The sequence below is a fragment of the Brienomyrus brachyistius genome, chromosome 1 (genome assembly GCF_023856365.1).
Source record: "Brienomyrus brachyistius isolate T26 chromosome 1, BBRACH_0.4, whole genome shotgun sequence".
Classification (NCBI taxonomy): domain Eukaryota; kingdom Metazoa; phylum Chordata; class Actinopteri; order Osteoglossiformes; family Mormyridae; genus Brienomyrus; species Brienomyrus brachyistius.
In genome coordinates this window covers 21,632,482-21,656,305 of record NC_064533.1, presented here as the reverse complement: position 1 = coordinate 21,656,305, position 23,824 = coordinate 21,632,482, and the positions used below count along the sequence as shown (strand labels likewise).

General features: G+C 39.1%; 1 protein-coding gene across 1 annotated transcript; it reads left to right on the top strand.

Annotated features, from left to right (window-relative positions):
- Positions 1-861: 861 nt before the first annotated feature.
- Positions 862-21,473, top strand: dsg2.1 (desmoglein 2, tandem duplicate 1). The gene is made up of 15 exons (XM_049002588.1): positions 862-1,009; positions 1,499-1,739; positions 6,265-6,378; positions 6,940-7,095; positions 7,241-7,382; positions 7,730-7,887; positions 8,307-8,441; positions 8,528-8,713; positions 8,791-9,218; positions 9,825-9,967; positions 11,533-11,754; positions 14,728-14,961; positions 15,823-15,968; positions 18,389-18,637; positions 18,990-21,473. The coding sequence occupies exons 2-15, from the start codon at positions 1,686-1,688 to the stop codon at positions 20,046-20,048; spliced, it is 3,426 nt and encodes a 1,141-aa protein (XP_048858545.1). The 5' UTR covers positions 862-1,009; positions 1,499-1,685; the 3' UTR covers positions 20,049-21,473.
- Positions 21,474-23,824: the final 2,351 nt, after the last annotated feature.

Below are 23,824 nucleotides of genomic sequence, written 5' to 3'. Positions count from 1 at the left end.
AACATGTTAATATCATAATTATAATTATTAATAACATATGTTATTTGCATTATAGAAAAGGAAAACTTAAATGTAGACAAATGAAAAAGTGGTCATGTTACGTTATGGGAAATAATCGTTCTTGAAAACCTGCATTCCCGTTGTGTGTATGAGCGTGTCTATGTGTGTACGTAAACGTGTTTGCTCGGGCACGCTTCCAACTTTTTGAATTTATTTTGCTTGCTAACCAGTCCGCTTAACAAAACAAAACATACAGCCAAATGTGTGTGCGTGTTCTTGTATTGCTTGCTTTAAGATTACTAATTTGTATCTTACTTGAGATATTTTCATGTAAACAAGTCAGTCATTTCGCAGATGTCCCCACGATGTGGTAAAAGCTGTTACTTTTAGCTTGCGTGCGCATTTCTCAGTTCCCCACAATATAAGCCATTTTAAGTGAATGCAATCAATAATCTAAAAATGCCTGAAGGGGCCGGGTAGGGGTTAAGGTTGCCATTGTTGGATGAGGATATTTCCCATAGAAATGAACGCAGAGTCCCCACAAAAACATGCGCGCGCGCGTGTATGTGTGTTGCTGTCATCGTACAGGGAGTTTCAAGTTGCACCGGTTCCCGAGTGGCAATCAAACGAAAGTAGTCTCTCGCTGCAGACACACCGTGGACACGCCCGACGACTCATCGCCGCGTCACACCCTTTACCTGCATGCGGGGACAACACGACTCACGGCAATAATAGCAAACGGATCGACCACACCTATACACACCCAATGGAACACCGCCCGATTTGATGCGCATTAGATCCTTTTGCTAAACGCAAAAATATATATAAACAGTACACGACAATCGTGTCTGCGTCCTTCCTATACCTCATATAACTTGGTGTTTTCGGCTAATGTCAGTGTTGCTCCCTGTCAGACGTGTAAACTAACCAGAACTTTCTGTTCCTTTAAATTTCTGCAGCGAAAAGGTTCAGGTAGTCAGGACAGGTTGGGACGTTCCAGGTGTCTAAAGTAGGTCTATCCGGTTCTTTGTTCTAATCGCGTGTATCTGATTGTGCACGACAATAAAGTACAGAGGTTTAAGAGCCCCAAAAACTTAAAGTAGAAAGTTAATGTATATGTCTCTGTATTTAAGAAATATGTTTGTGTTGTCACTGCCTTGGCACGACAATTTCTTTCGGGATAAATAAAGTTTTATCTTATCCTGCCTTCGTCGTTTCACATTTTCACCGTAGTAGGTGCTGCGTTATCAAAGCTGTCTTAAAAAACGATCCATACCACTTTCCGTTATTTTACGCAAGATAAAATTAAGTGTGTATTGTTAACTTTTTGATAACCATTACGCCGAAAATATAAAAAACAAGGAAATTACAACCTTTAAGTAATGGGGCATTTTCATTATTTAAATCACGACATTGATGATATCAATAGAGATTGTTATAGCTGTTTAATTCCTCGGATTCTGATGCAGACCTGGTGCTGTACGTGTTTCTCTGTCAGTCATAGGTCCTCCTACAAGACACGTTTGGGTGGGGATTTCAGTGAAACGCCATTAAATTATGTAGTTGGCTTTCGCGCATGTTACACACTGGAGATAACACACCTTTGAGGAATACCTGGCGTTTTCACCTCGTTGCACCGTAGAGAGACATATTCACGGGTCACTGAACTACAGTGACTGGATGAAATGGGACGGATTCTCTCGCTTGCCGCCGGGTTCCTGTTTCTATCATTTTTTGCGGTGAGTATAATATTCGATTCATTGCCAACATGGCTGTTTGTTTTGCACTGAAAGACGATTTATTCTTTAGGACAGTTTTGACAGCCATTGCAGTTTTGTACTGACATATATAACCTTCCCTACAGTAAGTTGTTGCACGTGTTAGATACGAAGAATCGTAGAGAATATAGAATTGTGTATTTCTTCTGTGTAAAACAATTTAAACCCATTGAAGGAAAAACGAATTGCGTGGCAATACTTTGTTGCGCTGTTTACCGGATTCAAATGTTGTCTAGCGATTCATAAAGTGAGTCTTTGCGATGTTTCCGGTATTTAGCATACAGAATTGCATAAGGATTATTTTACATTTTTAAGATTACATTGTATATGTCATAATAAAGAATATAACCTATATCATATATCTCTTGCGATATTATTTCTTCATGTAATCACCTGCTGTTGTCCTGAAACATTTTGCCGTTTCATTGCGGTTTGTAATACGTCGATATTTCCTGGACGGAATGATTAAAACGAGTTCAAAAAGAGTAGCCTATAAAAACCAATGTAAACGACACTTATACGAAGTAGGCCTATATTTACATTATACCGTTATATGAGGGTTTTATTTGTTTTATTAATCTTTAGTCAATATTTATTGTTCTTTAATGTTAACGTACACGTCAATTGAATTATCTTTTGTGATTAATATCGACAAAACGCCGTTGTTGATTTAATTTTACTATTTTAAAAATGTGTTTAATTCCTTAAGTATTAAGTTACTTTGCTCAAATGTACAAGATAAGGATAATGATAATTACTGAGGTGATGTTGGGTACTTGGCCGAAACCACCTTTTAGTCAAAAAAGGGCAATGAATAAGTAAAGTTTATGGTGAAAATACTCTTTCGTACCTACTGCCATACTAATGTGCAGTGCTGCCTCTTCCAAAGGCACTTGTATTCGGAAGGGACACTGGATGGATAGGCCCTGTCGGCCTGCGGCATTTGCCCAACCGCCATTTTGCACTGTCTGTTCAAATACTCATTTAATTTGAAATAGATTTTGACGTTTTGATTTCTCATACTGGTATATTGTTTTGCACAGTTCTCGTACTCATTATAATTGATTATTTTAATATTTATTTAATTACTGCTTTTAATTTACGTGTTTGTCTTTTTACGTGTTTTTTTTACTGTATTTATTTGTACTTTATCACTTGTTGTATGTCTTTCTGAAGAAACAGAAATCATATTTTATCATATTTTAAAATATGCAGAATGTCGACTTTTATCAAATTGAAAAGTCGCATACGAAAATGCTAGGGATGAACGTGGTAAAACAATTCTGTATGCTGAATACTGGAAACATCGCAAAGGCTCACTTCATGAAGATCTAGGCAACATTTGAATCCGGTCAACAGAGCAACAAAGTATTGCCACACAATTCGTTTTTCCTTAAATGGCTTTAAATGGTTTTACACAAAAGAAGTGAACAATTCTATATTCTGTACGATTCTTTGTAAAATATGCAGTTAATACGGGTGATTTATTAAATGCATTGATTTGGTTCATTTTCATAATTATTAGACCTAAATGGACAGCAGGGTAGTGTGGTGGTTAGCACTGTCGCCTTACACCTCAGGGACCTGATGTCATGTCTCCACCATGGTTCCGTGTGTGTGGAATTTGCATATTCTACTCATGTTGTGGGGTTTCTTCTAGCTACTCTGGTTTCCCTCCACAGTCTGAAAACATGCTGAGGTTAATTAAGTGCGATAAGACGGTAACAGGAAAAGAAAGCCACTCGCATCCTGAGTTAACAGCCAAGGTATAAAAATGTGTCTATGATAGGATTTAAAATCAGGCAGTGTAGCGGTCAGCCTAACATGCGAAGGCAACTTGGGATGAATCTCAATATGTGTATTTGAGAGTACCAGTTCCAATACTAAGAACAGATTTACAGAGAACAGTAAGAATCCCTGGATGCTGGTCTTGCTCCAACCCAGATATCAAGAATATGAGGTACATTGGTTGCACCCTCGCCAATTGAGACCAATCCCATGATTCATTGTGCACCAAGTTCATTCTTGGAAGGCAAGACCTGCCTTGCTGGTCTTGCCTTCCAAGAATGAACTTGGTGCACACAAGTACAGTCTTGTGTTCTTGGTATTGAGACTCACCCTCTTTCCAGAGTTTGGGGGCTACAGTTGAACAGGCATGATCTCCCCTGTGCTCTCAACCTATATTTAGGGACAACCAGCAGCAACTGCGGAATAGACCAAGCAACCATGATGAAACGTATGGTTGTAAAAGTTCTGAGAAATAGTTTGGAGCCTATTTGATGCTTTGTAGGTGAGCAAGAAAAGTCAGAAACATGCAGGGAGCCAGTGAAGGAGGTCAGTATGGCGAAAATGTGCTCTCGCTTACATGCTCCTGTTTAAAGACCAGCTCATTCTGGACCAGCTGTAAGCATGAGAAGGAGGCTTCGCTGACATTAACATCAAGGACATTACAACAGTCAAGTCGGCATGAGATAAAAGCATGTATTACCCTTTCAGAATCATTAAATGATAAAAAAGGACCTTAGATAACAGCCTCGGCTGAAAAAAACTAGCTTTAATTACGGAGTTTATCTGCTGGTGTAATTTAAAATCAATGTCCATTATGACACCCAGACTTTTCACACTGGGTTTTAGGTATTCTAAGGTGTTCTAGTAGTTCTAAGGTATCGATCCATCTGCATGCTCACTGTTCCGAAGAAGGAGGTGACTTCAGTCAAAAGAATTACGCAGCCTGTGGAAACATGTTGAAATAGTCTGCATCTATGTACTGTCTGGCATCAGGAACACCCATGAATTATGGCTGTCTAATCTTTCCATTCGATTGCATTCTCTTTTCACAACTTACCTAGCCCAAGATGGAATGTTATAAAATAACACGACATTAGGTATTTATAGGGAGGATGAAGAGTCTGAGTGTCTGTCATTTATTAATATTTAATATGATAATGTGTACGGTTTGTTACCGTTGGTATACACGTCAGTGTTTCCCCTTGGTTTCCAGCTTTGGTGGGGGGGGGGGGGGGAGACAGACACCAATCAGGATTCATGGTCTTCATGTTCATGTGTTTCTTTTAATGGCAGCAGTCAAAAAAAAAACACATATTTTTGTTAGCGTTTCAGGTGGTTGACGCGACATTTTCTGACGCGTGCTCTCTGTCCGCTGATGGGAGTGTGCTCACCTCTGTGTACGCACGCATCGGGGCGAAACTCCACCATGCGCGATACAGAGAACAGGAGAATTGTAAACGCGCGACCATGTAGAGACAAAAATGACAAGCTGTTGTATAAATAAGATAAATAACGTAAGACTATTACATTTGTTTGATAAAAGGACAATGGACCTGTTCTATAGGAAAGGTAACCTTAAATAACTTCTGCTGCGATCTGGTGCTATATAGAAAATAAAAAAGGTTATACGAAATCATCTTTAAATGTGAATTCTTATTCAACAAAATGACAAAATTTTCTCTGGGAGCCAAAAAGACAACAATGTTGTGTCACTGCAATTTATGGAATATAACGTTCTGACAGCTTAGTTAACTGTTTTGCATGAGCTGGCTAATACAATGATCACAAACATATATAGTTTTGGGTGTAAAATTATTACAATGGGAAACTACATACGCTCTTTTGACCAACAAGACTAAAACAACTGAAAACTGTGACAAAATTATGACAATTGTACAAGCCACTTGCATATATATACTGAAACATTTAGAAATTTGTGTGAAACAATGAGGAATGATGCTTGCCTGTGCAGAACTGACATTGTGTTGTGGGGATTACGCATGTTGCTTTGCAAATATTAATTGTCATTTGACAAATGCTCCGAAGCAATCAAGAAAAACTGTAATTGAAAATGACTGCAGATAACAACAGTCATAAAATTGTCTCGATAGCTTTAACGTTAAGTTTAGGGTTGCAAAATCAATTACATGTTGAGTCAAGCGGAGGTTCTTATGAACAAGTACTATTCTGTAGCATTGCAAGTCCTATGCATTTACGTCTAAGGCTCAACTGTGATGCACTGTGCGTACTAAGAGTTTTTTTCCAGGCAACAAATACATTTTTAGTAATTATCTTCTAACCAGTTATCCAATGTAGCACAAGACAAGGGGTACCACAGATGGGAAACAGTCCATTGTAGGACACTCACATACAAGGAAAACATGTAGACTCTATATGGAGAACGAGGGGGTATAATTGCAAAGGTCTGAGGCAGCAGTGTAGTCCACTGTGTCGCCCATACATTAGGCTGTGTTTCAAAACATGTTTTACGTCTAAAAGCTATCTTGTCTGTAACTCATAATAACCCAGCGACTGTATGTTCAGGAGCGTCATTTCTGCTCTTTGTCCAAAAGTAAACGGACGATTTCAGGCAACGTTTTATGAGTTGTGTATAATTATTGTTTGTACAGTAATTGAGCCAGCTGTGCAAAATAACATCCTTTCACATCGGAAATATTAATCTGTCTTTTTTTTAAAGGTCTCCAAAATTGAAGCAGATGCACATCTGCAAAGACAGAAAAGAGAATGGATAATTCCCCCCCAAAAGCTGGAAGAAAATGTGGACTATACGAACCGGGAGTACATTGCCAGGGTAATATTTTTGTTTCATTATAATTTCATATTTTTAAGACCTGTCAATTGTAAAGTAAGAAGGTGGTGAGATTTTGAATTAGAACAGTTATTGAACACACACACACATTATCTATCTATATATATATCTATATTTTTGAATCATTTTGAAAGTTTGGTTAACTGTTTTGCATGTGGTGGCTTAAATGACGATCACGTACATATATAGTTTTGGGTGTATAATTATCACAATGGGGAACTGCATAATCCAAGACTAAAGCAACTGATAATTGTGTCAAATGATGACAATTGTATAAGATCATTTGCATATATATACTAAAACATTTGGAAATTTGTGTGAAGCAATGAGAGATGATGTACTTCTGTGCAGAAGTGATATATACCGCATCACACTGGCTGTTTTGTAAACTGTAACTGTCATTTGAGAAATGTGCCGAAGCAATTGAGAAAAAAAACAATAAAAATAACATTCAAATTTCCTTCTTTTTAATGCTAAACTAGTTTAAAATCAGTTTTTCCTTCCTGAATTTTGTTGACGGACAAATCACCTTTGTTTTTCCAGATTCGATCTGATGAGGAATTTACTTCCTCTGTGAAATACTCTTTGAGAGGAAAGGGGGCTACTGAAGACCCTGTGAATCTGTTTATTGTAAACCCAGATACCGGAAATGTTCGGATCACGGGCATCCTGGACAGAGAAAAAATTCCTGAATACAATGTGAGCCTCCTTTCAATCCTGGATACCTGATCATGATATGTCACCTTATTAAAAACAATTGAATCATATGTAGATTAAGACTGGAATTGTAACATTAAACCTGTTTATTTATTTGTTTCTTTGTTTATGGCTTGTTGCTTTTCAGCTTCAGGGAGTTGCACAGTATAGAAACGGAGAATATGCAGAAAATAATCTCAACCTGCGTATTCAGGTCGTGGATCAAAATGACTGCCATCCTACATTTAGCAAAATGGAGCCTGGTGCTATCAATGAATCAAGTCCAACAGGCTAGTCATTAACCCTGTCTTTTGTTTTTCTCATTTGCATTTCTCCTTGTCCATTTAACTTACCCACTGCCATCCAGATGGGCAAGTTTATGAACTTGCACACTCATCACCAGATTACATCATTGTGGCAGGTTTATGACTTCAACCTTTAATAAGTTGAAGTTTTTTTTGTTGTAGAGTTTTACAGCAAGGCAACATAATTTCTTTTCAGTGTAACACAGCAGCAGCCACGTGCCAATGGTTTTTCTCCAACAGCCTATTAATTGCAAGGTGTTTTATTGTCCTGATTGTGATTTGGATGCACTAGCATTGGTGGAATTAATAAACTCCCCTCTTTCGCATTATAGGTACTTACATAATGGCAGTAACAGCCACAGATGACGATGAGCCTGGGAATCCAAATTCCCAAATTAAGTATAGCATTTTGAACCAGTCACCAGGAGAGGGTATGTTCTTCATGAAAGATGATGGGAAGATTTATGTTCAAAAACCTATGGACAGAGAGGTAGGCAAGGAAATGGACACGTTGTGTTTTGATTTCTGTTTGACTCTTCCACAATGCTTTGGATGTGATACTTCTGACATGAAAAAAAATTATAGTCATTCATCCTAATAAACAGATATGCTGAGTTAAAAATCAGGTGGGTCTGCCTATCAGTCCAAATGCCGTTTATGAAGAAAGAAATCAGTTCACATGTAGGTTGCAGCAATGCTGAGAAATTTTCCCATTTGATGGAGTTTCAGACTTGTAGCTCTAGCTTGTAGAAGTAATATGTTTTGGATTCATTTCTATTCTTTATATTCAGCATTACAGCGGTTTGGAAATGGAAGAATGGATATTCAGCATTACTGTTAAATTGACCTTATGATAAGACATTAAGGGCTGTTGCTTGAGCATGAGCTGCCTGTTTTTTCTGTCTACAGACACAAGATAGATATGTGCTAACTGTCAAAGGTACAGATCTGAACGGTGCAGTGAATGGACTCACTGGAACAGGGACTGTCGTGGTTAACATCCTTGACATCAATGACAACCTTCCTACGTTGGAGAAGGACAGTGTAAGTATTGCTCGTTCGCTTTGTGATTCCAGGCTTTCTGATGTATGTTTGCACAGTGCTTAGATCTGTCCACATTTTCTCTGCAGTATGAAGGAAGCGTAGAGGAAAATACGGCCAATGTGGAGGTGATGAGATTTAAAGCGTTTGATAAAGATTTAGAAAACACAGACAACTGGTTGGCCCAATTTGAAATCCTTTCTGGCAATGAAGCTGGGTACTTCAACATCGCTACTGATCCTAAGACCAACGAAGGAGTTTTAACACTGGTTAAGGTGCGAAAAGCTTCATCTCTTTGCCAGTATTTTTGTGACAGAATGGTATATTAATACCTTTGTGTTTTTTCTTTAAGCCTGTCGATTATGAAGAACTCAAAGATTTGGACCTCAAATTGGCTGTGACGAACAAGGCCCCATATGTCACCTCAGGGGATTGGGAAAGCGCCAGAGGAGGCGATGGAGGTGCTGGAGGAGGTGCCGGAGGAGGTGCCGGGGGAGCTGCTGGAGGAGGCGCCGGGGGAGGTGCTGGGGGAGGTGCCGGGGGAGGTGCTGGAGGAGGCGCCGGGGGAGGTGGTCCAGGTGTAGCTGGAGGTGGCACAATGTATACGAAGACCTACCCGGTGAAGATCAATGTGAAGAACCAACCAGAGGGTCCCATGTTCGTCCCCAAAGTAAAAGCTTTCCCCGTCTCTGAAGACAAAACAACGTTTGACCCCAAGAAAGTGGTTGGACATTATCCAGCTCTTGATGCAGACACACGAAAACCAGCAGAGAACGTGAGGTTGGTGTGCACAAACTCCCCATCATTGGCTTAAAGGACCGTAACGGTATATACCATGTGGACAGAAAGACAAAATACTAAATACAAAAGCAGATTTTCAACACAGAAAATGTTAATTTTAACTCTGAATTGTTTATGGCTAATGCTGGTTACGGTCAGTCATAATTGGTAGTTTGGGAATATTTCCGTTTCCCAATAAATTTCACTAGCACTGGAGAGAGAGTATTTTATAAGACTAAGACTGTCTGTTGACTCTGTTATACCAAACTTGGATATGTTGCTGGAAACACACCCAATGTGTGAACTCATTTGTGATGACATCAACGGAGTATGTGTAAGACTGGAACAAACCCGAAACAGGCCATGCAAGTTATTCTCTCCATGACATCTATGGTAAAGTAACACACAAAGTGGCCAGAAACTACAAAAGTTCCTGTTCGAGACAGTCCAAGAACTCAGAACCAGGAACTAGGTTCTTGAACCTTGGTGTGGAAGCGCCTTATGAAACAGATTTTTAAAAGTAAACCTTGAGGGTTTTGTTTGGAATCCTTTTGTCACCAATTGACTGCACCTTATTAACACTTGGATTAATTTGTGCACATTCAGGTACGCTAAGGGGTCTGATCCTGACAACTGGCTTACAATTGATGAAAAAACGGGTGACATCCGACTCAACAAAGCCCCAGATCGGGAGTCTAAATACCTAGTCAATGGAACATACTACGCAAAAGTACTCTGCATGTCACAAGGCAAGTCCTCAAGTGATCAAGCATTCTGACACCTGCCTGCTTTATTAGTCCTGATGTCATGCAATATGTAGACACACAAGATAAAAACATGTACACTCATAATATATTGCATCCTGCTGTTAAAACTACAAATTGACTCTAGTAGTGCTTGATCATGGATAGCAGGCATATGACCAGTGTTACTGCATTACATCAAACCTGTACTGATAGTTTAACTAGTTTCACCTTAAAGTTTGAACTGAAGTTGAAATACGCAGTGAGAAGTTAAAGGTTCTTGCCTGTTTTATCAGTTGTCTTACTATTCAATTTTTTTCCCCATGAATATTGTTTCTTCCTTAGACCTGAGTCTTCATATGAAAGTATGAATGTGTGTGTGTGTGTCTGCATACAGCTCTGGAAAAAATTGAGACCAAATCGGCATTGTTCAGTTCTGGTTTCTTCCTGGTTCTGCTGGCAGAAGGCTACATGGCACGATGTCTCCAGGCTCAACATTACTACGACAGCAGGACATGAAAACAAGGTGAAGCAGGAGACACTGGGAACGACCAGAAACCAGCCAGGTAGAGGGCGGAAGTGATTTTCTAATGGCAGAGGTGACCGTCAACTTATCTGGCAGTGACTCATGAGTCAGAGTATGACATCAAGTGCCCTTCAAAGAGAACGGGAAACATCAAGTGGTGTGAAGTGCACTGCTAGGACAGTTTGTAACAGGGCTTCTAGAAGCAGGACTGAAGTCCCAGAAAGCAAGGAAGTAGCCCTTCATCAGTGAGAAACAGGAGAAAGCCAGAGTGGAGTTTACAAAAAATAAGTATATTTTTCACAGGCTCAAGCTGTATATATATATATATATATATATATATATATATATATATACACACACGCACCGCAGCAAAAATATTTTCCACTCATTTCTCAATTTATGGGTGTGTGTCTGTGAATATTATGCTTTTTTGTAGCCTGGTTCTTAGTTTCTCATTAATCAAGGGCTACTTCCTTGCTTTATGGGACTTCAGTCCTGCTTCTAGGAGCCTGATATGAACTGTCCAAGCAGTGCACTTCACATCTGCACTTAATGTTTCCTATTCCTTTTGAAGGTCACTTAATGTCATCCTGCGATTCATGGAAAATTGTCAAATAAGTGTCATCTCTGGCATCAAAAAGTCACTTCTGCCCTCTACCTGGCTGGTTTCTGGTTGTTCCCAGTGTCTCCTGCTTCACCTTATTCTTCTGTACTGCTGTCTTAGAAATTTTGAACCTGGAAGCAACCTATTGCTCAGTGTAGCCATCAGCCAGCAGAACCAGGATTAAACTAGGATTTAAAAATGAAAAGTGCAAATTTAAAAAGCATCAAGAGATATTTTTTTGTTACAGTTTAGCTACACAGCTTGTTTGTTGTAATACATCCACCCTCTGCTGGTCTGGTGGATTTATGTAAATGTAACTCGACAAAATGCATTATCTTCTTATTTTAAAATGTTTTCAGCCACCACTGATATACTATATATTTTGCCGCCATCTAGTGGTTTCTCTTAAAATGTTTGCTAATCTTCTTCTCTTTTTTTTAGATATGCCATCCAAAACTGCTACAGGTACCGTTGCCATCCAAGTGGAGGACTTCAATGACCACTGTCCTAAGCTCATAAGTCATGAACAGTCAGTGTGCACAGAAGATGGCGTCGTATTTGCCAGAGCCGAAGATATAGATGCTTCCCCTAACGGGGCCCCTTTTGAATTCAGTATTGTACCTGATGGCACCACAGGACAGTGGACCTTGGAGAGATATAATGGTGAGCAGATCATTCCAGTATCCATCTCAATACAGTGATTTCTGCCCCAGGGATCTTTGGTAGGTTTATACTGTGGGTACAAGAAGTTTCTGAAAGTACCTTAGATTGGCAGTATTGTAGCCACACACTGGTTGAACTGACCATTCTCATGGTACCCTGATATTTGTCACATAATTCCAACTGTTGACTGAATTCTGACCATTGTCATTAGGGGTGTAATGGCACATAAAACTCACAGTTGCATACAAATTTCTGTTTTGCATTCCCAGTTTGCTACAATGTCAGGACAGCAGCGCAAACAAATTGTTCTGAAATTATGATGAATACTGCAAACACCGTTAGGAATGGTTGTAAACCAAAGGCAATGCATATGCCTGTTGACATGTCTGAATAACAATACCTAAGAGATGCTTATTTGTGACCCGTGCTGGCAAAATGAGTCGGAATGCACACAGGCTAATTATGAGCTAGAGTCAAAAATGTCAAAGTAAATTTTCGTCGAAATTGAGATTTTCACAAAAATGAGTCCATTAAATCATCATCTATCGATCCCAATGGCAAATAAATACCTTGAACCATCATAATTTGAATGTTTTGTACGGGCTTTGTCTTCAGAAATTTGTCCTTTATTTTAAATTTTCTTAGAAACTCTATGTTTTTCTCCACTCACTCGCGGCATGACTGAGAATCCCCCCACTGATTGTTTGGTATCACCTAAAAATTTGCATAGGATTTCCAGTGACATCACTCTGAACCAATAGAACTCGATTTTATAAAGCCCTGTTGATGTAAACAACTTCTAATGGATGTAACTCGGTCATTTTTTGTCTGATTCCAACAAACCATACATCATTTTGAAATAATAATAACTCCATTTTGAAAATTTCCTCATTCCGACTCATTTTTCCAGCACGGGTCACATTTGCAGATTGTAAAAATAATTATATAAAATAAATGTAAAAAACAGAAATATAACATTATAACTGTCCAGAATGGCGTGAATTGGGCTGTAGCACCCTGGCTCTTTTGAAGTGAAATAAGGAGTGAAATTAGAAAACAAAATGCACTGCAATCACTGTTTTCCGATGTCTGTAAGTTAAGTAAATGGACAAGGGTATGTAAGCAAATAACTAACTTATGTAACTTTGAATTTCAAGAGTAATTTCTAGCAAGCATTATCCATAAACTTAACAGCTTAGGTAACCTATCTAAATAAATTTGAAAGTATTTTTTTCACCAGATCTTCATTAATATATGCAAAATGACTGCTAAACAGTAGCAATTACTTACAAGTAATGCTTCTGCTGGGAATATGAAATGGATGGCTTCAGGTAAACTTCAGCCCTCTGACACAGATAGATGTTGCCCAAGGCCACCCCTGCGGCTGCCCTCCAGTGTGGCTACAGAGGTTTTATTTCAGAAGCAAACCACTGAAAGCTGCCATGCACCGCCAGACCGTGGTGAACTCATTTGCACTGTAGCACTCACAAATTAAAATTGAAATCTTTAATTGATTTTAAATGTGGTTTATCCGTATTATTTTTGTGGCATTTAAAATTAATTACCTATATTTGAAATTAATTAGCAATGACCCCCTTCAAACACATTGCAACGGAGCAAACAGCGTTAGTTATGTAATAATAATAATGGCAGCTCGGCTTGGTGTTTGTGTCACTGCATGAAAATCATCGGTCACTCCGTGACCACCCCACTGAAACATTTCTGCTAGCATCCCTGATCCAGCCACCTGCCTGTCCACTTGTTTCCCCCTTGTGTCACATAAAGGAAATTACAAGACTTCCTGTGAAGGAATTTCAAAATAAAGTTTTTGCGAGAATCGCATACAGCATTATATTTACATTTGTTTTTATTTATCAGGTGCTTTTGCGACATATAGGACAGGCAAGGAGCATATTACGAACAAATGAGCTATGGAGCAGTAAAATGTGGCCAAATCACAGTTATTAATCATGATTAATCACAGAATAATCTTCTGCCTACATAAAGAACTGACAATGGAAATAATTGTCAAATAAGGATGTGTATCGCCAGGCCTTGGGCAATACAAACCATATCACAATGCAGTGCACCAATACACAAACCAGTTTGTGAGAAACAAAAAGTAGTGTAATAATTTGCTTATTATTTGGAAATATTCAGAATTACCAGCTGTTCAAATTTGCAATAACATAATACAGATGATCTTATCATTCTTAATTGCCATGTATTTAAGATTTGGCGATTAAAGTTCAAATAATGAAATGTTCCGTATCATTACATTTGTCTGACAGTAGAAATACCTTTTGAAGAGTTATCATTTTGGAATAATTGATGGTGATATTTGGAATATATTAAACTAGTAAGCTGTGCGACAAATTAGCTCTGTTACAAGTGAGCTTACTATAACCATAGGTGCTGAAAAATTGAACAGGGTTGGTTAAAAATGCATAAACATCAGGCATGCAAATTATTTGTGTTGAACTCTTATTACTGAACACCCAAATTACTACTATTACTTAACAGTATTCAAATCTTTATTTAAATAAAACTAACCAAAAATATGATTAATCTGTCATGAAATAATAAATTATATCAGATTTAATGATTACTTTATCTCTTATAGTTATTTCGTTTAAAAAAAAAATTAATTAACATGGAATATGCCTAAAATACAAACTTAGATGTTTTGTGAAAATCCAGAAAAATGGTGAATATTTGTGCTGGAATTTTAATAATGGTTCGCGAAATCCCGAGAGTTCAGATGTTCGTTAAAAGAGGATTATTAGAACATTGATCCTCGGGACCAAGCTTGAGAAACTGCTGTTTCTGTGACAATATTCACACAGCACATGGTTGTCAAGAATTCATCCTTTGCTCTTAGTTTCCTCCCGAACAAATGCTTGCTTTAATGCTACATTTTACATAAATCCATACAATTCCTTTTGATTCATTTCCATATTTCTTATCTCAAAGACACTACAGTCATCCTGAGACCTGAAAAGAATCTGTGGCCTGGTCCCTATAAGGTGGTCCTTGATATAAAAGACCAGCAAGGCCTCTCCTGTCCTGACGACGAAGAGCTGAAACTGGAAGCTTGCACATGCACCGATAAAAAGCTGTGTACCTTGGTGGGGAAAGACAAGAGGAGCTCTGCACTTGGACCGGCGGGGATCGGGCTGCTCCTCCTTGGCCTCCTGATGCTGCTGTGTGAGTATGCATCAGACACCAGCCCCACAGCGCTCATGACATGGCAGGCACACAATACTATGTGTATTCAGGACAGCACTGCTGCATCAAACCCCTAGGGTAGACGGTTTGAATCTAACCTCTGCTCACGGTTTGTTGTGTTTACATGTCCTCCCCATGTTTCCAGCCATAGTCAGATGGCACACAGTTAGGCTAACTGGAGTCTCTAAATGCCCATTTTGTCTGTATGCACAGTGTGGTGGACTGGTGTCCTGGGACAGGCTCCAGGCCTAATTTTTACAGCTGATGGATTTGTACGTATAAATACGTGGCTGCTACTGCAGTGGCTCTTCCTACAATATATTGTCCCATTACTATCGATGAGCTTGCAATGGGTTTGCGCCCCATCCTGGGTTATTCCCTGCCTTCCGCCCATATAACTCAATTATAATTCTGTAATGTGATTACATCTAATTTTTCACGTGCATCATGGATTGTGACGTTTGTTTCTAAATGTATGGTACATGTTATAAAGTCTCACTTTGTTACATGCTCGGCTGTCTGAAAGCTGCAGTATTGCAGTTGGCCATGTGGAGGCGCGTGACTAAACACTGTCCTCCAGAGCACATAGTGAAAAATGTACTTAAGTGTACTTTAGTCAGTGGCAAAATCCGCTTAAGGGTCATTTAAATACGACTTGCCGATATTTTGGTGTTTCTCTGCCCGAAGAGCGTAAATCGCCTAAGTATACATAACATAAGCTCTGCACTTAAATTGATTGGAGAATATGCTTGAATAAGTCAAACGAGTGCAACTGCGTTTATGGGAGAATGGACCCCTAATGACTAAGGTCTCCTTGCCTTCCCACCCGAATGTGCGCAGTGATACCCCTGCTGCTGCTGTTCTGTAACTGCGGGGCTGCTGGTGCCGGAGCATTCGGCGGCATGGGAGGGGGCTTCACTGAGATGCCATTTGCCACCAAAGAACATCTGATTGCCTACCATACTGAGGGCCAAGGCGAGGACAAAGTCAGTAGTGTTTTCATGATCCATTTTTATATGATTGTTATAAAATCTCTATAAAAGATGTTTTGTGAGTGTGCTTGGATTAAGGGTTCAAGTTTACTGAATATCAACATGGGGATCACAAGAAATGTGATTAATTTGAGGTTTTCCCCGCCATCTGGAAGTAAAGAGTTTTTATGAAACCTTTCGTAAGCAGAGTTTAATTACATGGGAGCCATTTATGAGTGTTCCCAGACCAAAAAAATTACCTACCAAATCACATAAATAACACATAAAACCGAAAACGGCATTTCTGAGATTGAAGATGAACAGGTTAGTTTAGTCATCGCTGCAAAAACGCCATCGCTGGCATTCCTCCTGTTGTTTCTTAATTTTCTATGGACTATTACTGTTGGCATCTCTCATAGACTGAATTTTACTGTGCACTTTCCTTTGGGATTTCACTGGATTACCCATGTCGAACGGGTTGCTTTGCACTTAACCTCTTCTCCTAGTGAGTTGCCCTGTTGTTTTGACGTTTTTTTCTGTCGTCTGCCTGCCTGCCCTATTGCATTCTCTTATTTTTTCAGTAAATCCCCCATTTTCACGGCTGTGTTTGCGCTTGTCACCGGTCCTGACAAGTAGTCACACAGAAAGTGATGCCATTATATGATGCAAAGTGTGTTGCCTGTGACATTTAGTCTTAAATGATATCAGAAGCATTTTGAGCATATGGCATATCGATTTCAAGGGAAATTGTATTGTGATGATTCTCGCTATATTTTTATCGCCCAGTCCCACATAAACCAGTAACATAGTTGTTTATTATCATTATCAAGTATTTTGTACTGTACATAATTGTATGTGCTATACTTTTATACGGCTGACAGCACAATATGTTTTACACTAGCATCACCATAAACACGTAGGAAATGCGTTGCGCTATAATGTTAATATGGCTACAACATTGCTAGGGAATAAGAGAGGGCATTGTATTATAAGATGTTAAGCTAAACATGTTTTTTTTTTACTTTTCTTAGTCACACACCTTGGTGATTAGTGGTGTATGCCACGTATACATATTATACTGACGGATCGAAACAAAACAAAATTTTGCCCCAAATTTTGATGTAAAATTTTTAATTTGGCAAATAGTTCTTAAATGAGTAGCCTGACCACCACTGAAAGGACACTTTATAACATGATAGATCTTGAGACTTTAAGGTATAATCCTTCAATAAAATAATCAAATATTGGAAATTACAATATTTTTATCCTTTCCATGCCTCCATCTAATAATTTTTAAAACAAAACAAACCGGGTAACATCAGCTTCCCTGTGAGACGCTATTAGACTGTGAGACTATTCTGGGATTCTGTGCAGCCATCGACTTAAACTCTCACATTGTTTACAACCCGGAAGGAATATCTTAGGTCTCTATTAAAATCTATGGTCATATTATTCTCTGATTTGGGTAACAAAATGCTGCTTGCCGTAACGCAATCAAAGAAATAATAATCCATTATAAAAACCAGTGATAGCACTGGTGCTACCAACTTTCTCAGTTGGTAACGTGAAATTCCATGGTTACAAAGACTGCTACATGAATGCACATGAGTCAAGCAGGTTACAGACACAACGATGAGTGGTGTACCCAAGCCAAGGCTTCTAATATTCAAGGTATACTGTAGTATACACTTACACAAACAAATGTTATGTCTTTCTAATGTAGTATTATATTAGTATTATATTTTTTGCAATCCAAATCATTGTCAGTAATGATTTCGGCTTACTTGTCATCCGTATGTTTCTGCAATCTTTTCTCAAGCTCCAAAAATATTCCTGCTTAATTGTTGATGGCCAACTGGCGAATGACCGAAACCGCGAGTGTCTAATGCAGGAATGTGAAGGTTTTACTGTATTTGCAAAATATTTTAATCTGAACATTAACTTGAATAACTTAACTCTCACCTTCACTTATGTCTGTCTTGGGGTCTCTCTTTGGCTGTCCCTCTCCACCACTCTCCTCCTCGTTCCTCTCATTTTGCTTCTTAAAAATAATCAGCTATAGACTGTTTTATTTTGGAACATACTAACATCACAGATAAAGGGATTGTTTTGCACTTCCTATCATCAGAAGTGCGTATATGTATATACTCCCGCATGCAGGTAAGGAGACACTAACTTAGCAAAAAGAAAGATACACTGAACCAGGGAAGAAGAAAAAAAATCTTTCAGTCGCATTTTGTTATGCGGTACCCATGCCAGAGCCAAACATCCTAATGATCACCATACACTCGTACGGATGCGACCACATGAAATGTTTACTTGAATACATTCAATAAATACTCACATACTGTATGCAACCAGACTGGGGCCCTGTGTTAATGTGATAAATTTCCTAGCCCGTACTATATTTAGTATTTTTCTGTTTTCCCTTGCAGGAAGTCCCACTTCTGAATGCTCCGACTGAAGCGGATGTCGGCAAAACAGTTGTAGCTCCTGTTCAAGGAATGAATGTCGGGCTCATTTCAGGGTCCTCCGGATTTAGGGGAGGTTATGCAGGGGGGCACACAGAAATCGATTACATGGACCGAGACTTTGGAGTGAACACAAGATACCGTACTACTGAAACCGAAACATATGAAGGAATTGCCCTCCCTGATGCTTATTTGGAAGAGTACTACTCAAAGGTTAGCAGTGCTAATGCTACACGTTTATTTGCACATTAGGGAACATATTATCAAAATTTAAAGTTAACTGAAAGTTGACTGTAAGGGTGAATGGAAAATTAGCTATGGATACATGACACTTAGATTCACATTCTTGGGTATATGCGTTTCTGCATCATGATAAGATTGGGGAGGGGGTGTTTAAATAATACATTTTATCACAAATCATACCTGTATTGTCTAAAAAAATTATCATCGTTTCTATAGTTCGTTGAATGGACTTTACGTAGACCTGTACCAAATACACAAGCCTACAGTAGTTCACTTTTATCTTCCATTAACTTATTTGTCATGTTTTTCATGAACATTCTAGAAAGCCAGTCTTGCTCTAGACAATGAAGCCCTGGATGAAAAAATGCTGGTGTTTGACTGTGAAGGACAGGGATCCTTGGCAGGCTCTGTTGGCTGCTGCAGCCTCCTGGAAACGGACAACGACCTAGAATTTCTGAATGATCTGGGCCCCAAGTTCAAGACCTTGGCTGACATCTGCAGAGGCCCCGAAATGGAACCCATAACGTTCGTCCCGCCATCACTGCCGCCACCCAAGATCGAGCCACCCCGAGTAACAGACGTGGTGATGGACACTTTCACCATGCCACAGGTGGTTCAACCCCCTGTCCGTGTAGAAAAACCAGTTGTTGAGACCAGTTACATACCTCCCATCCCTAACGTGACAGTTCGTGAGAACGTGGTGGTCCCCAAGCCAACCTACGTCATTCAACAGCCTGTGTACTACACCACAACTCCTGTGGTACCAACCACTCGGTATGTTGTTGATCCTCAGGTTCATAACACTGTGCTGGTTGCAGATAGACCTTCGATTCCCAGCACGCAGACCATGTATTTGGTGAACAGTGTTCCTGCAGCTGAGAATATGGTGATAACTGAGAAGAGAGTGGTGGCAGGACCTGTAGGTGGTGGGTTGGTAGAAGGCTCAGTTCCAGTGATGCGAGAAGGTCTAGTGGGAGTAAACACAGGTGTCGGTAATCTTTATGGATCGCAGAACCTAGTGCTTGTGGAGGGGCAGGGTGGGGGACCAATACTTCAGCCTGGAACCCTGACAAGGAAGGATCTGCCAGGATCTCAGAACATCCTGTTTATGGAGGAAAAGGTTGGGCCTGGGCAGGTGCTTCAGGGAGGTGGTGCATGGGTTCAACAAGGGTCTTTGCCAAGGGGGAACATTTCTGGACCCCAGAATATTCTCCTTGTGGAGAAACAGGGAAGTAGTGGACAGGTAGTACCAGGGGGTACAGCAACTTTGATCCAAGGGTCTGGTGGAAAGATGGCTTTTAGTGGTGCTTCTTTGACTGGTATACCCAGTGTGACGAAAGTATTCACCAAGGAGAAGAAAATTGTTTCAACCAAAGATTGAACACAAAACAAGCCAGTTTTCCATGGCATTGTACTCTGATTATTGGTCACAGTAGTGATTTAGTTAATACAAGACAGTTTAAATGTGTGGTGGCAAAACATAACACATCAAGAAAATGCAGAATAAATACAAAAAAAACACAAATAAATAACGATTGTTTTCTAGTTTTTTGTTTTCTCATTTTTTTGTTTTTTTGTGTTTTCTTATTTTTTTTGTTTTTTTGAATTATAAGAACTTAAAATTTTAAACTTATTTAAAAATATTGAAATATTGAAAAACACAAAAACATTTAAAACACAAAAACATTGAAAGATTGAGAAAACACTTTCATCAGTTGTTTTTTTTAATTAATCTTTGCACTGCAAGGCCACCGTACCTTCCAGCGAATGCTTATTTCTCATGTAGATAAGTGTAGTCTTTTAGAAATGCAAATATGCTTAATCACGGCAAATTATTGGTAAAAATGTAAATATTTCAAAAATAGATTTTTATGTAAATCCATTGAGGCAATAAATAACCAAGCAATTATTCCTTGACAATAGTTGCTGATTTGTTCATGGCTTTATTTTGGGGGAGAAGTTTCATTCAGCGACTAATTATGTTTTTATAGATATTACGAAATTTTAGTGTGTAAATTCAGAATATATTCCAGATTTGGAACAGAATGCACAGTTTAGGTCTGGAAGCATAGCAGATTGTATGATTTGTGCTTTGTGGTGTATTTATGGTCGCTGTTGGTTTATGAACAAACGAAAGATGTACGCTGTTGCATCAGAAAAGGCTGCGAACAAAAAACCACAGAGAAACCGGAATGCCCAGCTTAGCAAGAGGTGACAGATACCCAAGTCCTTTGCAACATAATTGCCATTAATGAAGAAAAAGGGATTGGCGGATAGACAGTGTATAGGCTAATTTTAATCATTGAAATAACACTTATCTCCAGGTTGGGTCATGTACTAGAAAACTGGGATAAACTTGGGGTCGGATTGTTGAACTTGTTTTTTATATTGGACATTTACTGATGAATTACAAGAAATGCAGGTTTGAAGCCACACAGTTGTACTGATGCACCTTTCGGTTCCCTGTGTTTTTAGCGTCATGCTAAGGTGTGCTTTCTTGGCTATTTCGTACTTATTTTTTATGAAGCTGTATTTTTTTCCCATGTACGGATCATTTTATAAGAAAATGAAACTCTTTTTCTTTTTTATTTTTATGTGCACCAGACCTATTAGGACTTGTCTGTCTAGTTCCATGTACATGTCTGAATGTAGCCATACCTGCTCGTATTTCTCTGGAAAGAAAAAAGCTTTCTAATGAAATGATTGTTTTGCTTCTGGTGTACACATCGATACTTGCCTGATTCTACTCTTTACATGTTCACTGGTGCAGTGGAAAGAAATTTAATGGGGTGATCAGATAATTTAGGACAGGATTTGTTGTAAATTCTCATTTCAGGACCTGGATTTTACATTAAGTACTTGCTGTGTGCTGATTGGTCAGTCTCCTGTAATTATGCATGTGTCACTAATGTTAATGTAACACTGCCGAATGAGTCCTTCAATCAAGGAAACAAACCAGTTAAAGCAAAAGAAGAACTGATCTATTTAGCCAAACACAGGAGGTGACATGGATTATCTGGTCACCCTAAAATTTTATGAAGTCGATCAATCTATCAGTCAACTATTCCTTCTTATCGCATTAAGCTCCACTGTCCATGCAGACATTGAATGTGTTTGTCATTTTTGGTAAAGTGTACAGGACTGACCACTGACTTTAATGCATTGTTGCTTTTTGAGTATTTCAGTATTTCCCATAATTTTTCTCTGCTTCTCTCCTACTGCAACCCTTAACTAATAGGATAAAAAGTATTTTTACAGCTGGTAAAGCTATATAGCATGTATATTTGATTTTAACTGCCATAACTGATTTTTATACTTCATTCATTCATTCATTCATTCATTCATTCATTCATGCTTCATTTATTGAGTGCCAATGGTTTCTGTGTTGAAAGGGAAGGTTTCAATAAAACTTCACTGGAAAAAAACAAACCCTCTCAGAAACTTGACTTTGTAATCTGGGAAAAAGAGGCCAGACATCTGAAAAGTAGCAGCAAAAGAACAGCAGCCATCTGAGTGTAAAAGAGTGCTTCCCAAAGCCCGGTCGCAATCCAGCAGCACGCTGCCAGCTGCCTCCAGTGGGTCGTGGAACCGTGGCAGGGAAACGAGGCCCAGCAAGGGAACTATGAGCCACAGCAAGGGTACAAACACGATCACTGCCTGGGAATATTCTGCTGGTCTGCAAAATACACAGGGGAGGGCTGAGTGATATAAATGAAATATTGGCTTATTATATAAAATTTAGAAGATAAAACGAGAAACTTTGATAAACTGTCGATAAGGAACATTTCTTGATAGCGCACACCAGCCTATCGCATAACAGAAACAAATGCAACTCCAACCAATCATATGGTAGTATTTTAGGAACAGACAACCTACGTCCCAACAAAAATGAACAGCAAGGTTGATTTAGTTGGTGGAGCACGTCGCAGGCCACATGTTTAAGTGATATATTATGGAAGAGATAAGTGTTCCCTCAAAGGAAGCTTCAAGCATTGGCGAAGAAAGCGAGAGCCCAGCACACAAAACATCTTTTTTAAAATAGGAGATATTTAGGACAAACAAGATAGAAAGATGGCAGTAGTGTGACGGTACATTTTTGCAGTTTGAAGTCGTGACAGACTGGAAATTCTGTAAACTCATTGTACCACTTGAAGCATCACGACCCAACGGTGATGCTTCAAACATCTTTATTCATCTTTATATAACTCGCTACCTGATTTTATTAATACATTTGGAAAGATGCATATAAATACATAATGAAAGAAACGTAGGATTTATAGCTGATTTTGCAAATTGCATTAGTACTGTACAACATTATCAATGCCATGTTTCATGGATTCCCCCACTCTGCCTCCCTCGGGCTTCCAGAGGTCAACCCACCCACGCGTAGCTTGCCTGGCTCACAAAGTAGAATCAGGGAACCCACTCCGACAAAGTTAATTGACCCACATGGTGACGTATCATTGACGTGATGTACAAATGTGCAATTGAATACCGATTGTGTAAATGTCACCATTATGATTTTTTCTTGTGCAGGCGCCATGGCTGCACCCCGGTCCGCCCCTGGCAAGGCGTCGCCCTGGGTGGTTTCCCAAGTTGCCCATACCTAAATCCACCGGTGCTATCCAGTAGAACAGTGGATCTCAACTGCTTTTTATCCAAGGACCCCCTGTGTCCAGGAAAACATGTTTGAGCCCCCCTGCACAGGCTATGATATTGTTTCTCTTGAACACATCATTCAATGATGACATTAATTGCCAGTGTTTATTAACATAAAGAACATTTAATTTGGTCACACTGTCAAACAATGTAAGTTCAGTAACACTTTCTATGAATGTCATATTTATAAGAATCTATGAGCACATTCATAAAACATTATAATGCATTCAGAAAGCATCATATATCACCATAATGCCTTATGACTGTCAGTAGAAGATTCAGTGTAATATCTTACCAGATCATCACAATTATATATATATTTTGGTAATATGTGATCGGGTTTGGGTCTCTAAATCAGAGAAGATAATTTGCTTGGGTTGGTGGCGAGTGGATGAATTGAACATGCATACTGATTCGGATGATGTCAGAGCCAATCCATGGACCCTTGATTTGGTTATTTTTCAAAATTAATCTCCAATGGTTTCTCAGTCATATTCC